General features: G+C 40.0%; 1 protein-coding gene across 6 annotated transcripts in view; it reads left to right on the top strand.

Annotated features, from left to right (window-relative positions):
• HOXD3 (homeobox D3) overlaps positions 1-15,677 on the top strand; it is a 103,212-nt gene extending 87,535 nt beyond the window's left edge. For 5 of the 6 annotated variants that reach the window (XM_033946911.1, XM_033946913.1, XM_033946909.1 and 2 more), the window contains one exon: positions 7,816-15,677. In XM_033946911.1, the coding sequence (XP_033802802.1) occupies positions 7,816-8,564 (749 nt within the window). In that variant the 3' untranslated portion in view covers positions 8,565-15,677. The remainder of the gene's footprint in view (positions 1-7,815) is intronic. The other variant, XR_004539672.1, reaches the window with a different exon arrangement.
• Positions 15,678-18,109: the final 2,432 nt, after the last annotated feature.

Genomic DNA, 18,109 nt, shown 5'->3' with positions numbered 1-18,109 from the left:
CATTATTAAGATGCACTTGGGTAAATCCACTGCTTATTCCTAGAATAACCAGCATAAAATCTGTTTTACTCTTTGGGATCTTGCCAGGTAGTTGTAACCTGGATTGGCTATTGTTGGATACAGGATATTGGGTTTGATAGACCTTCAGCCTGTCCCAGTATGGCAACTCTTAAGTACCTGGTATGGTAAAGTGCCAGAGGAAAAGGTTGTTGATACCACAGGAGCCAACTTTAAGGGTGCCAGTGGGTGCTGACCACCCCAATATTGAGCAAGATCCTGGGAAATGGCAATCTATATTATGTATGTGCAGGCATTCTAAGGGCCAGTGTTTGGGCAGAACTGAAATGGTGTTTTGAGGGAACAGTATACTTTATAAAGTGTACACATACACACATAGGTGACAATTCTACAGCTATGGGGCTCATAATCAAAACTTTAAAATATCCAAAACCAGCCTAAGTCAGCACTTGGATGTCCTAATAGCAGGGATGTCCAAGTGCCGATAATCAAGACCAACTTTCTGGATGTGCAGCAAAGGGGCGTTTTGGGAGGTGTGTTATTGGCGGGAATCGGGCAGGCTTCAACCTGGAAATATCCCAGCCATAATCAAAGCTTTCCTAGAGGGAACTTAGATGCTGGCAGTTAGACGTGTTTGAGTTGCATCTAAGTTCCACAAAGGTGTCCAAACTGACAAGAAGATCCGCTGGAGGATTTAAGACATGACCCTCCCTTACTCCTACAGTGGTCATGACCCCCTCCCAGCACCCAAAGAGCAGACCCCCCCCTTCCCCCCGTAGGCTTCCCAACAACAGCAGAAGGAATTCCATCAGCTGAACCAGTTTCAGGGATTCCTAGCAGCTCAGCTGATGGGCATTCCCCCTGCCAGGATTAGCACTAGACCACCTCTCCCTGACATCCCCCTCTAATCTCAACATCACCCTGATATACCCACATCCCCCCTCACATCCTGACATTCTGACATCCCCCTGATAATCTGTACCTCCCCTGACATCCCCTGACATCTCTGCCACCCCACTTCCCCACAACATTCCAGGGCTCCCCTCCACATCCCCAGAATCTTCCTCGTGCCTTCGGAAGAGCAAATGGAAGGAAGGAAGCTCCCTCCCTCCTGCATACAGGGCCAAATGTTGCAAATGATGGGGCTTCCCCCCTCCCAATGCATCTTGGGATGCAGTGGGGAGGGGCTGAAGGCCCTGATTGGCTCAAAATGGTGATTCCAAAGGTAAACGGGGGCGAAGGTGTCGGGGAAGTCGGGGCAGGTACGGGATATCAGGGGGATGTTGGGATGTGAGGGAGAATGTGGGGGATATCAGGGCAATGTTGGGATGTCAGGGGGATGTCAGGGGGAAGGATGTAGGGTTCCACAGCTCAGCTGATCTTGGCAGGGGGAATCACCATCAGCTGAGCTGCCAGGAATCCCTGAAACTAGCTCAGCTGATGGGGATTCCTTCTGCCGCAATCAGACAAGGTAGTTGGTGGGTATATCTAAAAAACTTGCTTTTGTAAGTTTTTCGTGTGGACGTTTTTATTTTTGAAAATGGGCAAAAAAGGTAGATGTCCTAAGGACCAAAACTTATACCTAGCTCATTCTCAAAAATAAAAAGACTTTTGGCAGCTTTGAAAATGGACATTTTTCCTGCTGGGTTTGTGAATGTCTTGCACAAAATGTCCAACCTCAGACTTAGGCACATTTTTGATTGTGCCCCTCCACGTGTATACATTTAGGCACCCCAAGGATGTGTGGTAGGAACCTATTCTATGACGGCACCTGGGCACCCAAGATTCTCTTATAGAATACTAGTGTATCCTGGTATTGGTATGCTGAACAGTTATGCACCCACAGTTACACCTGCCACAGACCTGGTATTACTGTGGGTGCAAGAATATTGCAGGGACACACAAAACCTACAGTATTCTGTAATCTTAGGTGCATAAATGGAAGGCCCACACATGTCCTCCTCATGCTCTGAGTAGAGGAGTAGCCTAACGGTTAGTATAGTGAACTGAGAACTTGATTAACCAGGTTCAATTTCCTCTGCAGCTCCCTGTGACTTTGGTCAAGTCATTTAACAACACTCCATTGCCACAGACTGTGAGCCCTCTAGGGACAGACAAAATACAGTACCTGTATATAATACATAAACCTCTTTGGTTGTACCACCTAATCTATGTATGTGCCGCCTTGCATTTAACACTCTCTGCTGAATTCTGTATAGGTTACCCAATGCTGGGTGCCCAAATGTGAGTGTGAATCCCAGATTGGCTCATAAATTAATTTGCCAATTAATTCCTATCAATCAATAATTGATATTATCAAGCACATAACTGGCAGTAATTAGGACTTATACATGGATCTGCCCTATGCCCTATTCTATAATGTATACACTTAAATTTCATGGCATACAACTCAAAAGGGGGTGTGGCTATGGAAGGGGCATAGGCAGGTCAGGGGTGTTCCCAGAAATTAGGTGCCATGTTATAGAATACCATCAGTTGGATTTGAGCATCTACATCAACTTTTGGCAGGGGTAAGTTCATGGACCCAAAGTTATGCATGGAGCCCCTGATTCTTTAAATGGTGCCTATACATGCATGGAACTCAAAATTATTTAATTGGCTTAATTGGCATGGTAATTAAAGACACCATTAAAAGTCAACTAAAAAATGATTAATTTAAATTCTGCATGGAACTCAGTGAGGCACCTAGTGACACTTATATCAAGGCAACTACCTACACCTATCTGGGCATGGTTAGGGGCAGAGAATGAGTGTGGAGTGACTTATGTGTTGGTATGCGTCTCTGTTAGGTGCCATTAAAGAAGTCCAGGAATACCCTGGCCTAATAAACTGGAGCCTAACATTATGATATCTACCTACACCTAAGTTGAGTTAGGTGCTGCTAGGTGTGATTCTATAAAAGACACATTGCGGTTGATTGACAATGACGCCATTTATAGAATCAGGGCTGCTAAGGCAATATTCTGTAAAGGTTGCTCCATACAGAGTATCCATTACAGAATATTATATTTGTGTATGTCATAACAACTTTTATCTCTGGGCTAGAGCCTAACGTATCCACAATCTTCTGTCTCTGCCAAAACTGAATCTGCAACCAAAATTGGTTGTTTGGATTGAAAAGAAAAGAAAACCATAAATGAAACTGTTCCCCAATACTTCATCTCCTGACCATAAAATCATCTCCCCCAGCATTGAACCCCCCCCTCCACATGATCACTTTCCCATGCCAACCCTTCCCGCCTGACCATCCATAGGTCCCCTTCTGGTCTACCTTAGTGAAGCCCTGGTGGTCTTGTGGCCTTTTTGGGGCAAGTCCTCTGCCCATGCTGTTTCCAATTGACAAATGGCTGACAGGACCTCCCACAGCAGTCTCATGAAGCTGCCACAGGAAGTCTTGGCAGTCATTTAGACTGGAGCAGTGGACAGGGCAGGAACACATGGGGTCCATTCCTGCCCCTGAGGAGGCCACTAATCCACCCAGCGCAAGAGAGTAGTCGCACAGAGCAGAAACAAGTGGGATTCATTCTTGCCCCTGAAGAGACCACTAGACCACCAGAGCTTCACTAGCCCGGTGAGGTCCTATGAGTGGTTGGGCTGGAGGCACAGCATGGGAGAGCAAGTGTAGAGGAGGGGAGAGGTTTGCTATTAGTCACAAATGCACAGGAATCTTCATCCAAAACTTGAACCCAGATTTTGGGTTGGTTTTGATGCCAAATCTAAAACCTAAATTTGGTTAGTCTCTACTTTTGGTCCCATTTACCAAATTTGGCCCTGTGTCACTTATACAAACCATTGCAGAATAGCACTTAGGTGCTCTGCTGGCATCTTCATATGTAATTGTATACTTAACATGAGTAAGCATTAGTATTCTATACATTGGAATGCATAAATGAAAACAAAGTAGAGAGTAGGCACATATTAGGGTCCGCTGAAAAGTTCTTAGACCAACCAACAAAGTTGGGGCAGTCTCCATCAAGGGCTATACACTTAATCCAGCAATTTTCCCCTTTTTTCATTCCATATTTTTCTGATGGAATGAAAAAAATGGAACATCACTGGTTGAAGTGTATAGCCCTCAATGGAGACTGCTTCAATTCTGTTGGTTGGGCTGAGATTTTTACAGCGGCCCCTCATAATTGCACCTGACTTGAAGCAGGTATAAATTTAAGAAAGATCATTCTGGTGGGGATAATTCTGCAGCCTTATTTAATAAAGGCACATAGCACCTGTATATCCTTTATAAAATACTTCATTTTGGAATTTAGCTTTGTATCATTACTCTTACAATGTTCTTTATTAATCACACACATCTCTTTAGCACATTTTTATACTACAAGACATAAAATCATTAAGATTGCCCATGCTCCCTGAATTTATGTCCTTCTTGAGGAACTATTAGAATGTAAGGCTCTTGAAAATGCCATCTATTGTGCTTACCATTAGCATTTTAAGGAAACTCAGATGCATTTATTTATCAAAATAGATGTGTTAACTGTTTTTATGAAGGAATGCATCTAAGGCTGATCTTCATGAAAATCTCATGCAAACATTGTTCTGATTTATGTAAAACATGCATAATATGCACAAACAAGAAAATATGCACAAACAAGAAAATATATTTTAAACACAGCAGATGGGCATCAGATCCTACAATATGTTCAAACTTTTAAACAGAAAGTCACATGAAAGATCTGGGTTTAATTCCAGAGGTTCTTCCACAATCTTGGGTGTCTGAGGCTGCAGATGTTACTGAGGAGAAGTTCAAGCCCATTCATTAATAGTACCAATTGGCCAGCTTCATGATGCATTTATGTGGAGATTTGGAAGCCACCTCTGTGGTCACTGACTGATGACTGGGCTAGATTGGAGGGGTGTGAGTTTAAAATGGGAAAAGCCCCAAAGAAGCTGTGGATGAAAGCCTATGGACCCAACTGAACTGGACATCTAAAGTAGCAGAAGAAAACTAATGAGTCAAATAAACAACTCCTTCACCCACAAAAAAACCCAAAACCAAAACATATTTGGTAAAAATAAAAGAAAAATGAGGCATAGGACTTTTGTTGTTGTCCAAGAATTATCTTTCTACTCATTTTTGGGTGTTGAAGGTTGAGTGATTATAGCCCTTGTGAACTTTCCCTAGCAGTTTGCCATTACATTCTACAGCCTATAGAAGTTGGTCCTGGAGTTCAGGAGTTCAGAAGTTAGTCAGATGTTCAGGATATCCTCAATGAATATGCATGAGATTGATTTACATACAGTGCCTCCATTGTATGCAAATCTCTTTCGTGCATCTTCATTGTGGGTATAGTGAGAATCTTTCTGGCAAAGGAGTATTCCAGATCCGACTTGAGAAATACTGATCTATAGCATCTGGTCTTCTCTAGTAGTGCTTCACCCAGGTACTATTTAGTCTTGATTCTGCTCAGCTTATGAGATCTAATAAGCTTTGGATTTCCAAAATCAGTGAAGCTAGCCCTTATACTTAAGATTCATAAGCATCAAGGAACAACAAATCACTAGATTTAATAATCTAGATACTGCTGTTGCCTTAATTATGACTCATCAATGCTCTTTAATTATGTACAGTTACTTTATTTGGGTCACCATAGAAAGGAAAACTGTGAAAGAAGAATGTTAATATTTCTTAAACTTCTTCTGGAATGTTTCTTTTGTACATCATAGCTTATCTGCATTTAAATCTGTGCTGAATGTGTTCACCTACTTAGCTTGTAAGTTGAGATTTTAAACCTTGTGAAAAGTGTGCTTCAGATTCAGACAAATGTTAATTAAAGACATGATTTACTAATCTTTTCTCTAAAGACACAAATGAGAGGAAAAAGACCTTAATTTAGATCTGAATTTATCTTGGAGTGGTTGTGTACTTGACCAATCTTGTTACGTCAGTTATGTTGTGTTATAGGTGTATACCTCTCTTTCAAACATAAAGTTGGACCCAAAGCAATTGTTATGATTGTATATTAAATCTGAACTTTTGAACCCATGCGCAGAGAGACTAGCATTTTGTCCATGACTGCAGAAAAACAGGGGCAATCTTGATAGCAAAAGTACTTTTAAAAGTCTTATGATATGAAAAATAAAATGTTGTTTTGGTTTTTTAAACATTTCTGAGGCAGGATTTTTAAAATGGTCCACTTGGAGCAGTTATAGCAATTTCTTATCTTGTGTGTTGGGGGAAGGGTGGAAAGAAAATATTTGCCATCCCATATCTAATCTGAAGAACTGAGGCCTATTTATATTGCCATGATCAGACTGACTTATAAATTGCTGAGGCCTTACATATAGCTTCAGTATATAGGGACCTGTAAATGAGCCCTTGTAAACTGTTTGTTGTTGTTTTTTCATTTAAATGTGGTTATTAAAGGGATGGTTGAAAGAAGATGTGTTCAACGGTACCCCTTATCTCCTTCCAACCTGACCACCCTGCCCTGGACTGGTTTAAAAAGCCTAGAGGTCTAATGGATCTCTTCCCAAGTATTGGCCCTGCCCCCCCCCCTTAAAAAATGCCCTGGTCATCTAATGGTTTGGTGGCCATTCCCTGGATCCAGTCCCCTTCCTTCCTTTCTTCTCCCAAATCATAAAATAGCATGGTGATCTAGTGCCCCCTCCCCCTGTGTCACAAGTTACTTGTGACCTAGCAGAGACCCACTCCCCATACCTCTGTACCTTTTGTTGGAAGCAGGAGTGATATCCACTTGCTCCTGGTTTTTTGGGCTGCCATTTTCAAAATGATGACACCCCACCATCACAGGGTTTTCAGGTATGCTGCTATGCACTGGGCAGGGCCTAACTACCACACAAGGCCATTTTGCAGATGGTGGCCCAGAGAAACAGGAACGAGTGGGCGTCAGTTCTGCCTCCTATAATTGAGGGATGGGCTTCCATCAGATCACCAAGGCAAGTAGCTTGTGATTTGGAGTGAGGCCTGGTCAAGCCAGGCTGGGCCTGGTCAAGTCAGGGGGACCACTGGACCACCAGGCTATTTTGTGACTGAGGGAAAGAGGAGACCAGAGGGACCACCAGGGGATTTTTTTAAGGTTTGGGGGAAGGAGGTCCATGAGTCAATGCTTGGGAGGAGGATCACCAGGGATATATTTGCAAGGAGAGGGGTCAGAAGAAGTGTGGGGTCATGATGGGCAGGGGGTAATGGGCTTGCTGCAGCATGCTTTTTTTATGCCAACTTTCCTGTCAGTGCCTGAGCTAAAGTTGACATATTTGTTAAGCAGTAGATTTGCTATGATTTTAAGGCACCCTGAATTTGCATGCTTATTATTTTGAGCATGCTGTAACAATCTACCATAAACCTTTGAGTATCACTCCCATAACAATTTAGACAGAAGTGCATTGCAGCCCTTATAGGCCATGGTTGAACTCAGGCCTGAGGGAAGGAGAGATGTAAAAAGTTATCTATATTTCTAAACTATTGGCACCCAGCTCTAACTTCTTAGTTCTAGCTACAAGGGGGTGCTGAAAAGTTCTCAGCCCAACCAACCAACTTCCTAAATTCTGAGTTATTTTGCCACTGTAGCTGAAAAGAGTGCTATCTTATTTCCCTAAGTGCCAATGTGCAGAAACGAAATGAAATTCTTTGTTTTGATATTGTTTCAGATTGAACAGTATCCAGTCTGAGAACTTTTCAGCACCCCCCCCCCTCTACATTATTTGATAAAGTCTAACAGTCTTTCCTAAGTGCTATTACCATATTTTGAAAGCCTAATTGCATTAAATTAGCGATTCTTTATTTTTATTTCACTTTAGGAGACAACTGTGATGAAAAGAGTCCCCCTGGTCCTGCCTCCAAGAGAGTCCGCACTGCCTATACCAGTGCACAGCTGGTCGAGCTGGAGAAGGAATTTCATTTCAACCGTTATCTCTGTCGACCTCGCAGAGTTGAAATGGCCAATCTTCTGAACCTGACCGAGCGTCAAATAAAGATCTGGTTTCAGAACAGAAGAATGAAGTACAAAAAAGATCAGAAAGCTAAAGGAATCATGCACTCTCCTGTAGGCCAATCCCCTGACAGAAGTCCACCGCTAAGCGGCCCGAATCACGTAGGATATTCGAGTCAACTTCCAACTGTAAATAGTCTTAGCTATGATGCTCCCTCCCCAACATCATTTGCCAAATCGCAGCAAAACATGTACGGTTTGGCTGCTTACACAGCACCTCTCAGCAGCTGCTTACCCCAGCAAAAAAGATACCCGGGGGCTGAGTATGACCATCACGGCATGCAAAGTAACGGTGGTTTTGCCAATCCCAATTTGCAGGGCAGCCCTGTCTATGTTGGAGGGAACTTTGTTGACTCGATGCCAGCTTCTGGCCCAATGTTCAACCTCGGCCATCTATCTCATCCTTCATCCGCTAGTGTGGACTACAGCTGTGCTGCCCAGATCCCAGGCAACCATCACCATGGACCTTGTGACCCTCATCCTACATACACGGATCTGACTTCTCATCACACCTCTCAGGGAAGGATTCAGGAAGCACCCAAACTAACGCATCTGTAGTTGGACTAGTGTTTGGATGGGGAATAAAAAGCAAAATGTACTCATTCACATTTAATTACCTCACTTTTTCTGACGTTCTGTGTTGCTTTATTCTAAGAGTGCCAACAGTATTAGTGGAATGTTTTTCCCCCCCAACAGCTCCATTCTTTTTCGCGACTCATGTAAGTCAATGAAAAGGATCTTCTCATAGCTGTTTTAAGCATGACAGTGCAATATACTGCAAACCAAGGGACTATAATCTGTTAATGATGTACTTGAAGGTAAGTCTTATAGATCAATTAGTTTTAGCAGCGCGTCATGCTGAGGTGTTTTAGACCGATTGTGAGCGATGGGATCTTGCCTGCATATATGCTTATTTCAGAAAAGGTAATTTATTAATTCTTCAGTATTGTACGAATTGCATTGAACTAAATGATATGTATTTATTATTTTAAGCAAGACATTTTGTACCATTCATTTATTTATCCTTGTCTTAATGTATTTATGTGACTATTTGTAGAATTTATTCAGCATTACTTGGGAAAATTAATTCAGGTCCTTGGCGGCTACATTTTCACCTATTTAGTATACTCGGTCTGAAATAGTTGAGAAAGTAGTATTTGAACAGTTGTAACAGTGGCTGGTGTTTGTAGTTTATGTAAGGGTTAATTAAGACAGCACATTGTAAATCATTAATGGAGTATTCAAAATGTGGCATTACACAGTAGTGGTTACACATTTCGAAAAAAGTTTAATTTCTACTTGTCTGGTACTTCCTGATCAAATATTAGAATAAAACATCTCTATCTGTTGAAGTGTATCTGTTTCAATAATGCAAAACTGCAAGCAGATCACTGGCTATTTTGTTTCTGCAAATCTACTACATACAAAGACGTCAGAAAAATTGGAATATATTGAATATATAAATATATATATGTATACATAGCACAAATTCTTTTATTAAGCTATTTTTATCGAATTCCATCTTGGAAGAATAAAAACTTCGACTACAAAACTGGGAGGAATTGTAAATCACATCCTTTAATATAATTACCATATGAATTCCTACGTCATTGTTTTTGTCTTCTTTGTTACTTATGTTCTCATAATTATTACTATTTAAAAAGACGATCTGTATACTTTCTTAAACTTTTAATTCCCAAGTTTATTTCCAATTGAAATATTAAAACAGAATTGACAATCAAAATGTTCACAAATGAGAAAAGAAACGAACACCTCAGAACTAATGAAATGACAATTAGACATTAATCTCTTGTAATATTCTGATACATTGCATGCATTTTTTTCTGCTGAAACTACCAGATTGAATAGTAAAAAAAAAAAAATCAGAAATCTCTTACTAGTGTTCATTTTTAAAAATCTCGTATTTTAATTATTTCTGACTGTACTCTTTTGCTCATTCATTAGAATCGATCCATACTGTAAACCCCTAAGTTTTATGAGCAGCATTATATTTTTATCGAAACTAAGAGAAGACTGGTTTTAACATTCAGATAAGGTTTCATGACAGTCATCCTACGCATCACTGTTTGGTCTGGCAAACTAACAAAACTCCTACATGCTGAGATGGAATGAATCCCTCTGGGGATATTCGATCCTCTATATTCAGGTGAAACAAAGCTTTGTTCGTTTCCCTAAGAATCCAAAATATCTCTTCATAATATACTTTAGCTAAAGATATTTATTTTCATGTTTCTATAAACTTATGCTAACCATAAGAAACAAAAATGATATCCCTTTGATGTTCATTTTTACTTGATCCCAAACACATAACATACTTGCTGTTCTGTATCAATTTAATCCAATAAACTACTTCAGTCCTTAACATACCCACTGGATCTGTAGTTGTTTTCTATTACTTAAAATCTTGACTTTAACAAACTATGGACTTTATTTACAAAGCTTTCTTCCCAAAAACACATAATAGGGAGATAGCCTTAACAAATCATGCCCAAATAAGAAGGGAAAACATCAGGATCTGACTGAGTTATGAAAACCTAATGTTATACAAGTGCATAACGAATTATACAGCCAAATCAGTGGAAAAAATGGCATCGTTTTCTTGGTAACGCTTCAGCCTATTTAGAAACACTTGCACATTTTCATTAAGGATAGCTTTGATTTATTCAGCACTTTTCTTCCAAGATATCAGGGTTTTTCATAGTCAGTGTTGCACTATACGATTCAGCGCTATCCAGTGTTTTCCTGTGCTGTTTAAGGCTTAGGTAAACCTAGTATGTCCCTCATGAAAAGCTCACTCAGTCCAGAAAATAACTTAATGTAATTTATGAACAAATTTCTATTAAAAGAAGATTAAAAAAAGAAAAGAAAATGACTTTATTTCTAAATATTGCAAACAGGACACCAATGATATACAAAAGATAAGTAAGAGCCCCCCCTCCCTAAAAAGAGAAGTTCTCAGTCCAACAAACAAAGCTGGGGCAGTATCCATCCAGGGCTATACACTTAGGCCCGGATTCTGTAACTGATACTGTTGGTGGTGACTGCTTTAAAAATAGCAGCCAATCACATCACAGTGCCAGTTAGTGCCTCCAGCAAAGATAGGTACTGAAAATATAGGCCAGGGTTTTCCAGGCCTATATTTCTGGTGCCTTTCTTTGATCATGAATCACACCTCTGGAGGTGCCTACAGATGCCTAAGACCACCTCCGGGAATAGCCATGCCTATAGAGGCATTAGGCACCTCCAATATTGCTAATTAACATAGGCGCCTAATTTTAGGTGCCAATTAAAGAATTTATCTCTTAGTCCAGTGATTTTCCACTTTTTTCATTCTATCAGAAAAATGTGGAAAATCTTTGGTCTAAGTGTATAGCCCTTGATGGAGACTGCCCCTACTTTGTTGGTTGGGCTGAGAACTTTTTGGGCACCAACATCAAAGAATCTCCTACCCCTTAGCACATAGGGCTTTTAGTGGCAACAGTAAAGGAAATTCTTCTGTTATTGAGTCATTGATTGGCTCCAAAGCCCACAGAATTTGGCATCGATAGGGATACAAACCTATTTAATCTCTTCTACGGTAACATAGGCAGTCAGCTCTTTTAGAACCTAATGCTGAAAAATCAGGAACACTTTAATCGTTTGTTCTGACTAGTGGGAGGAGAAGATGTGTGTGTGTGTGTGGGGGGGGGGGAGATGGAGAAGAAAGGAAGTTGGTTGCAAACAGCCATCCGCTGGTGATGGCTTATCCATCTCTCCTTCTGGTGAAGCATTTCAAAGTCCATAAATCACAAGCACACCCTTTCACGTTCAACATAAATTGAACTCCATCTGAACACGAGTTTAGCGCTCTCAACCGTGCTAACTTAAATGGAAAACCCAGTAATCAGGTGATATAGTATAGGAAGGCTGTAATGCATACCTTTAATATTCACCATAAAATAAAGCACAAAGTAATAGTAATAGTGAAAGTTCATATATGTATTTTTAAAGTCTAAATTAGTCACAGCACATTGGTGTGGAAAATTTTACAAATAAAAGCCTCTTTGGAATAGTAATGAAAACTCTGTTAAAGACTGCCATTATTTTTTTTAATGATTTCTTAAAGCAGCAATCATTTTGTACACACTCCTTTGATAATGAAAAAAGCGGTAAAGGAATAGGGACCATTGTCCTGTTCCCTCCAAGGGCCTCGTTTTTCCAAAAATCCCCTCCCTCCTCCATTAATTATAGATTAAATCTCGGGGAACCAAAACTCCTTGATTAGGACTTTGTCTTATATTAATAATCGAATTTAAAAAATGGGGATGTGAGCTTGTATAGGGTTGGGAAGGGACTCAATTTAACTAGCTCTTGGTAGTCATATCTTAACACATTTAATTGTTGCTTGGAAATGTCTATAGGCTGCTTCATAGACAGCTAAACAACGTATACATTATGTAAACTATCATGAACAAAATAAATCGTAGCTATTGCTAGTCATGTACAAAATTTTAACTGTTATAAATAATACATTCGGCATTTATTTTTAAGGCATCCATATTTTCAGACAAAAAAATGACACAAAGATGAGAGTCTACAAACCTGAAGAAAAACTTTTTTAAAAATCTTCTTACAAGACAAGAAAGATATACTTGAAGCTACAATAAATTCCTGTTTCCTTATCCTATGACTTTGAATCTCTGTATCAGAACAGGTATGCAATAAATCAACAGGATTAGGAGAAGAGTTCGCAGCCCAACCAACAAAGCAGGGGCAGGCTCTTCATCCAGGGCCTACATCCACTTCGTCCAGCGATTTTCCATTTTTTTTTTTCTTCATTCCGCCTTTTTCCAAACGGAACGAAAATAGTGGAAAACCACTGGACTAATATAGCCCTGGATGCAGACTGTCCCTCCTTTATTGGTTGAACTGAGAACTTTCCAACTATGTGTGCATATCTGTAAGCTGTTGCCTTTTAATGAAACCTGAACTGTTATTCATTAGCCCTGTGCATTTTTTTCCGAGCTCTTGTCACGTGGTCTTCTTCTGATGGAAATGGCTGCCATTGGGAAGTTCTTCCTGGAATAACACGGAGGTGCACTGGATGCCAAACTACACAATAAACGTTGCCGGAACCAGGGTTTGAGGGGTGGGGAAAGCATTGTTGAAAGCCGATATTCATTGGCCTGTGGAATGAATCGGTAACTATTTTTGTTGTATAATGTACATTCTCAAGTTCTTAATATTTCAGTCTGCGCAGGCTGAAGCCTTTTATTTTGTATTCCTTGTCTTTTTCAATGTTTCCTAGAGAGAAGAGAGAGCCAGAGAGTATTATATGCCTTTTTAACAAAAGAGTACTCCTCATACATGTTTCCTGGCCGACCACGATTCACTTTTCCTTCCATCCATGTGCATTTGTTGAAATTGGATGAGTTGTTGTGGGACTGGAATAACTCTGGACAGGGTTTCTTTTACCAAGCTGCTTAACGCAAAGCTTAAGGGCTCGGTAAATTTTAAAGCAGGACATAAAATAGCAGGAGGGATTAGAGAGAAAATAAATAACGGATAATTTGCACAGCAGCTGCCACACAATTAAAGGACGCTTAGAGAGACTGTGCTATCCTGTAAACAGCGGCACTTAGAAGACAGACGACGGAAAGTGTAAAAAAAAAATTAAAAAAATGCTATGGTAGGAATTAAATCTATGCAACTTTCTTTTTCTGCCTTTTGATTTCGTCTAAGCATTGAGAATAGTGAGAGATCCGTAGATTCAAAGTTAATTGGAGGCCAAAATAAAGCTTTATATGAGAATTTACCATTATATGGGACGAAATATGATGTAATTTATAGGAAAACAAATTCATCTTTATGCAATGTTAGATTAACTGGGGCAGATGAGACTCGCGCCTCCAATCTTCTCACACAGGGGGAGGGGGTAAAACGCGGACCTAATGGACTTTGAGGACCTCGCGGATCTAAATAATCCGAATGTTTGCAAATGGTAACAGAAACTGTTGTTTGAATGCAGCTAATCATTTTTTCTTCTATTAGATTTGAATTTCCTCCCCTCTGTGTCCTATTATATGTCATCTGCGAATGCTGCAAGTTGAATTTTACTAGGGGAAAAATAGGAGCCTTTACAATGCCAAAAGGGGAACAAAAGCAATCCTCGAAGCAGGCAGGCACAAAAATGTGTCCCCCCCCCAGCAAAGGACAAGAAACAAAACGTGAATAATCAGGATCATGTGAATTACAGGTGCATATACAGGACACTTCTGAGTTTAGACTAAGAATGCACCACATAGGCTTGGCAAACTAAGATTGTACCAAATGTTTGAAAGAAGAGCAACTTAATCGCTGCAAGTTTGCAATAAATTAGCAGAAGTGAAAATGCTACGGTCATTGCTAGGAGCGGAGCAGTCAGTGGGGTTCTATTAAGAGTTCATCAATCACACAATGTGCGCTCTTTCGCGAGACAGCGGTTCCTCCTACTACAGAGCAAGACTGGGCCAGCTGGGATTCGTCCAGAAATCGCAGCCAAAGGAAACAGAAACCGAAGCTCATAATATTACAATCCAGTAGTCACAAACCAGTTCACAGATCTCCCATGCCCTGCCGTGCAGAACCTCCACAGCAATTTAAACCTCGCCTAAGTGGTTCAGAAGGAGGCCAACATGATCCTTTATGGCCAAACCCAGTGTCTATCTATCTTAGCCCTCTTTAAATGTTGTTTGAATTGAAACGTATGAGGGGGGGGGGGAAATAGGACGAGAGGGAGCGGGTTTTCTGACGAAAATGGATTTTGAATTTTAATCTCTAGTACTGCGTTTCAGAAACAATAGAATCTAAGAGCCCTAGAACAGGTTAACTTTAAGAAGCACAAAACGTTTATTATAGATGTAAGTTCTGTTTTTCTGTGTTTGGGAAAATTGCAGTAGACATTTCAAGTACTCTGAAAAAAAAAAGGATTTTGAATATAAAGAATAACAGAAAATTTATAACGTAAGACAGATGGGGGTGCTGAAAAGCTCTCAACCCAACCAATTTCCTAAATTCTGAGTGTTATTTTGTCACTGTAGCTTATTTCATAAGGTGCCAATTTGCAGAAACGAAATTCTATGGGTTTGATAGTTTTTTTTTTTTTTTTTTTACATTGTTTCAGATCATTGATTGAACCATATCCGCATCATTCTCTTCTTGGTTGGGCTGAGAACTTTTCAACACCCCCCTCTAGCCTTTCCCCCTGGGGTTCCTTTGTTCTAATCTGGATGAGCAAATTTTCAGATTCTGCCATTTCTGGCCCACGCTTTGTTCCAGGTCTGAAATCTTACCTCACAAAGCTATAATAAAAGGTGCATCATACAATCTATTATGCTTTTATTGAATAATGTACCAATGCCACTAAAAATCTAAAACACCTTCATGCATAAATGTGAAACTATATTTTTAGTAAATATTTATAAAGCAAGAAGGGAAACATGTTAAAATGAAAAGTTTATTGTTTCCACATCATTTTAAAATTTTGTAACTGCAAAACCAATAATTGTATTGTTTTATTTTCTTGTAGAACTATTTTGTAATACATTTTCTGCTGGAGATGATAGTTTACATCAGGGCTGCCCAAGTCCGGTCCTCGAGATCTACTGGCAGGCCAGATTTTCAGGATATCCACAATGAATGTGCATGAGAAAGATTTGCCTGCACTGCCTTCTTGGTATGCAAATCTCTCTCATGAATATTCATTGTGGATATCCTGATGATGTGGCCTGCCAGTAGATCTCGAGGACCGGACTTGGGCAGCCCTGCTTTACATCATAACAATTCCTGTAAACATATATAGTAAAGCATAGTTTGTGGGGGTTCACATGCATACTTCATTTAAAAAAAAAAAAAAACCACCTGTCAAAATGACTATTAAAATCATAACTGTAAATGGTTGGTTCGAGGATCATTTTGTGTATTTTTGATCATGCTTGCAAAATGTGTACATAACAGACAAAGATGATGCTAAAAGTCTGACTAGCGAGTTGCATCATATATCACGGTGCCTTCAGATGTTTCTTAGATATCAAATGACTGTGTCAACAAAAATAAAATCGGTGTGTCTAAACTTCTTAAGTCTGATAATTCTGTTCTATTGGAGATAAGGAATTGCTGATGCCTCTTCTGCTTCCATTAACAACAGATACTGTACATGCTGACTTCTCTGCTTCAGAAAAAAAAAATCAAATAGTTTAACCTACCCTACCTTACTGCAACAGACTTGCAGCTTAGGGAAAGTGGGCCAAATAACAAACAGTAGCCTGCTTTGCGCATGCACATTTCTTTTTCTTCTAGCTTCACTCAATTAGAACTAGGGCTCAAAGTATTAAAACCAAAAAGATTCATATTACTTCTGACACATATCTCATTCTTTCAACATATACATTTCATTATTCCCTGTAGACTGAAATTCAGCCTCTGCTTTCAGTGGATGTCTGTCCTGTATTCTTTGGAGAGCTGCCTGTCCTTACATTGAACATGGTAGGTTGTTTGGTTTTTTGTTGTTTTTTTTAAGCTACTTTCCTCTCCAGTCTATCCCACCCACCAGTTCTAAAGTAATTGAACTCACAAGATGAGGATCAGTTTCAAGTTTATAACCAGGCTAAACAGTACAGTTCATGGACTCTCTCTCTCTCACACACACACAAACACAATATTAGAAAACAAACAAAATAATTGTTTACCTTTGTGAATGAAAACCACTGCAATCCCTTTTCCTCTGCTGATGAAACCTTTATTTGTAAGCATTAAATTCATCATTACTATACTTCCATTAAAAGAGAACCCAGCATTTGTGGTGAAAATGAAATGATAATTATATACCAGGCCACTGAAAAGTTCTCAGCGCAACCAGAAAAGTTGGGGCAGTCTCCATTGAAAGCTATACATTTAATCCAGCGATTTTCCACTTTTTTCATTCTGTCAGAAAAATATGGAATGAAAGAAGTGGAAATATCACTGGACTAAGTGAATAGCAGCCAATGGAGAGACTACCCATCTTTGTTAATTGGGACTGAGAACTTTTCAGCGGCTCCTCGTATTAATAATAATAAATAATAATAATAATAACAGTTTATATACTGCAGGACCATGAAGTTCTATGCGGTTTACAAAGACTAAAAAATGGTACAAATTGATTGAACTTAACAGAGGTGAAAGATAGTACATAACCTAAAATAGCCTTTTACAAAAGGAAAACATTTTTCATATTTGGACTTATCAACTTTCATAAAACATACATAAAATATCAATTTGGCTCTATAGTGAGTAAGCTAAAATGTATAGTCAGCCAGGGGTCCCCAACCACCAGACCAAGGGCTGTGCCAAACCAGGCAGAAAAGAAAGAATAACATTTTTAAATTTTTTATTTACATTAGTTTGCAACATAGGGGTTAGAATGGAGGGGGGGGATGGCCTCCCCAAAGTTGGGATCATTATCTGGAGCAGGGGTGGTCCTATCTTCATTTTCAGTCCAAAAGGCATCACTGGCAGCAGCCAATCGCATATGCTGCCCTACTACTGGCACTGGTATCTTTTCACTACTGCAGCCCATCCTCTCTGACATGTTTCATTTTATCAGAGATAGGTTCACAGTAGAGACACTAGTGCCAGTGGCAGGGTAGTGTATGTGATTGGTTGCTGCTGGTGATATCCTTTGGGGCACAAATGAAGGTAGATCATGGGGCAGGATAGAAAAGAGATGGGGCAGAGACAGTGCACACAAAGACAGAGAAGAAGAGATGGACAGGGGAGCAGGAAGGAGGAAGAAATGCCACACTTGAAGGAAGGGGCAAGGAGAGAAAGAAAGTGTGCAGGAGGCAAAAAGTGTTGGACTCATGGAGATGGAGAGATATTGGAAGAGCAGGGCAAAAAGGAGGGAAGTTGAACTGTCACACTCAGGGGAAGGGGGAGAGGGCAGAGTGAAAAGTTGGACTCACGGAGGGAAAGGGAGAGATGTTGGTTGGGGAGGGAATGAGGACAGGAGAAGAGAAAGCATGCAGGAGGCAGAGAAAAAGAAATTTTGGATTGGTGGAAAGGAGAGAGAAATGTTGGACTGTAAG

The sequence above is a fragment of the Geotrypetes seraphini genome, chromosome 5, assembly GCF_902459505.1.
Source record: "Geotrypetes seraphini chromosome 5, aGeoSer1.1, whole genome shotgun sequence".
Classification (NCBI taxonomy): Eukaryota; Metazoa; Chordata; class Amphibia; order Gymnophiona; family Dermophiidae; genus Geotrypetes; species Geotrypetes seraphini.
Note: the sequence above shows the minus strand (reverse complement) of the source record. Positions and strands in the feature narration are given on the sequence as shown.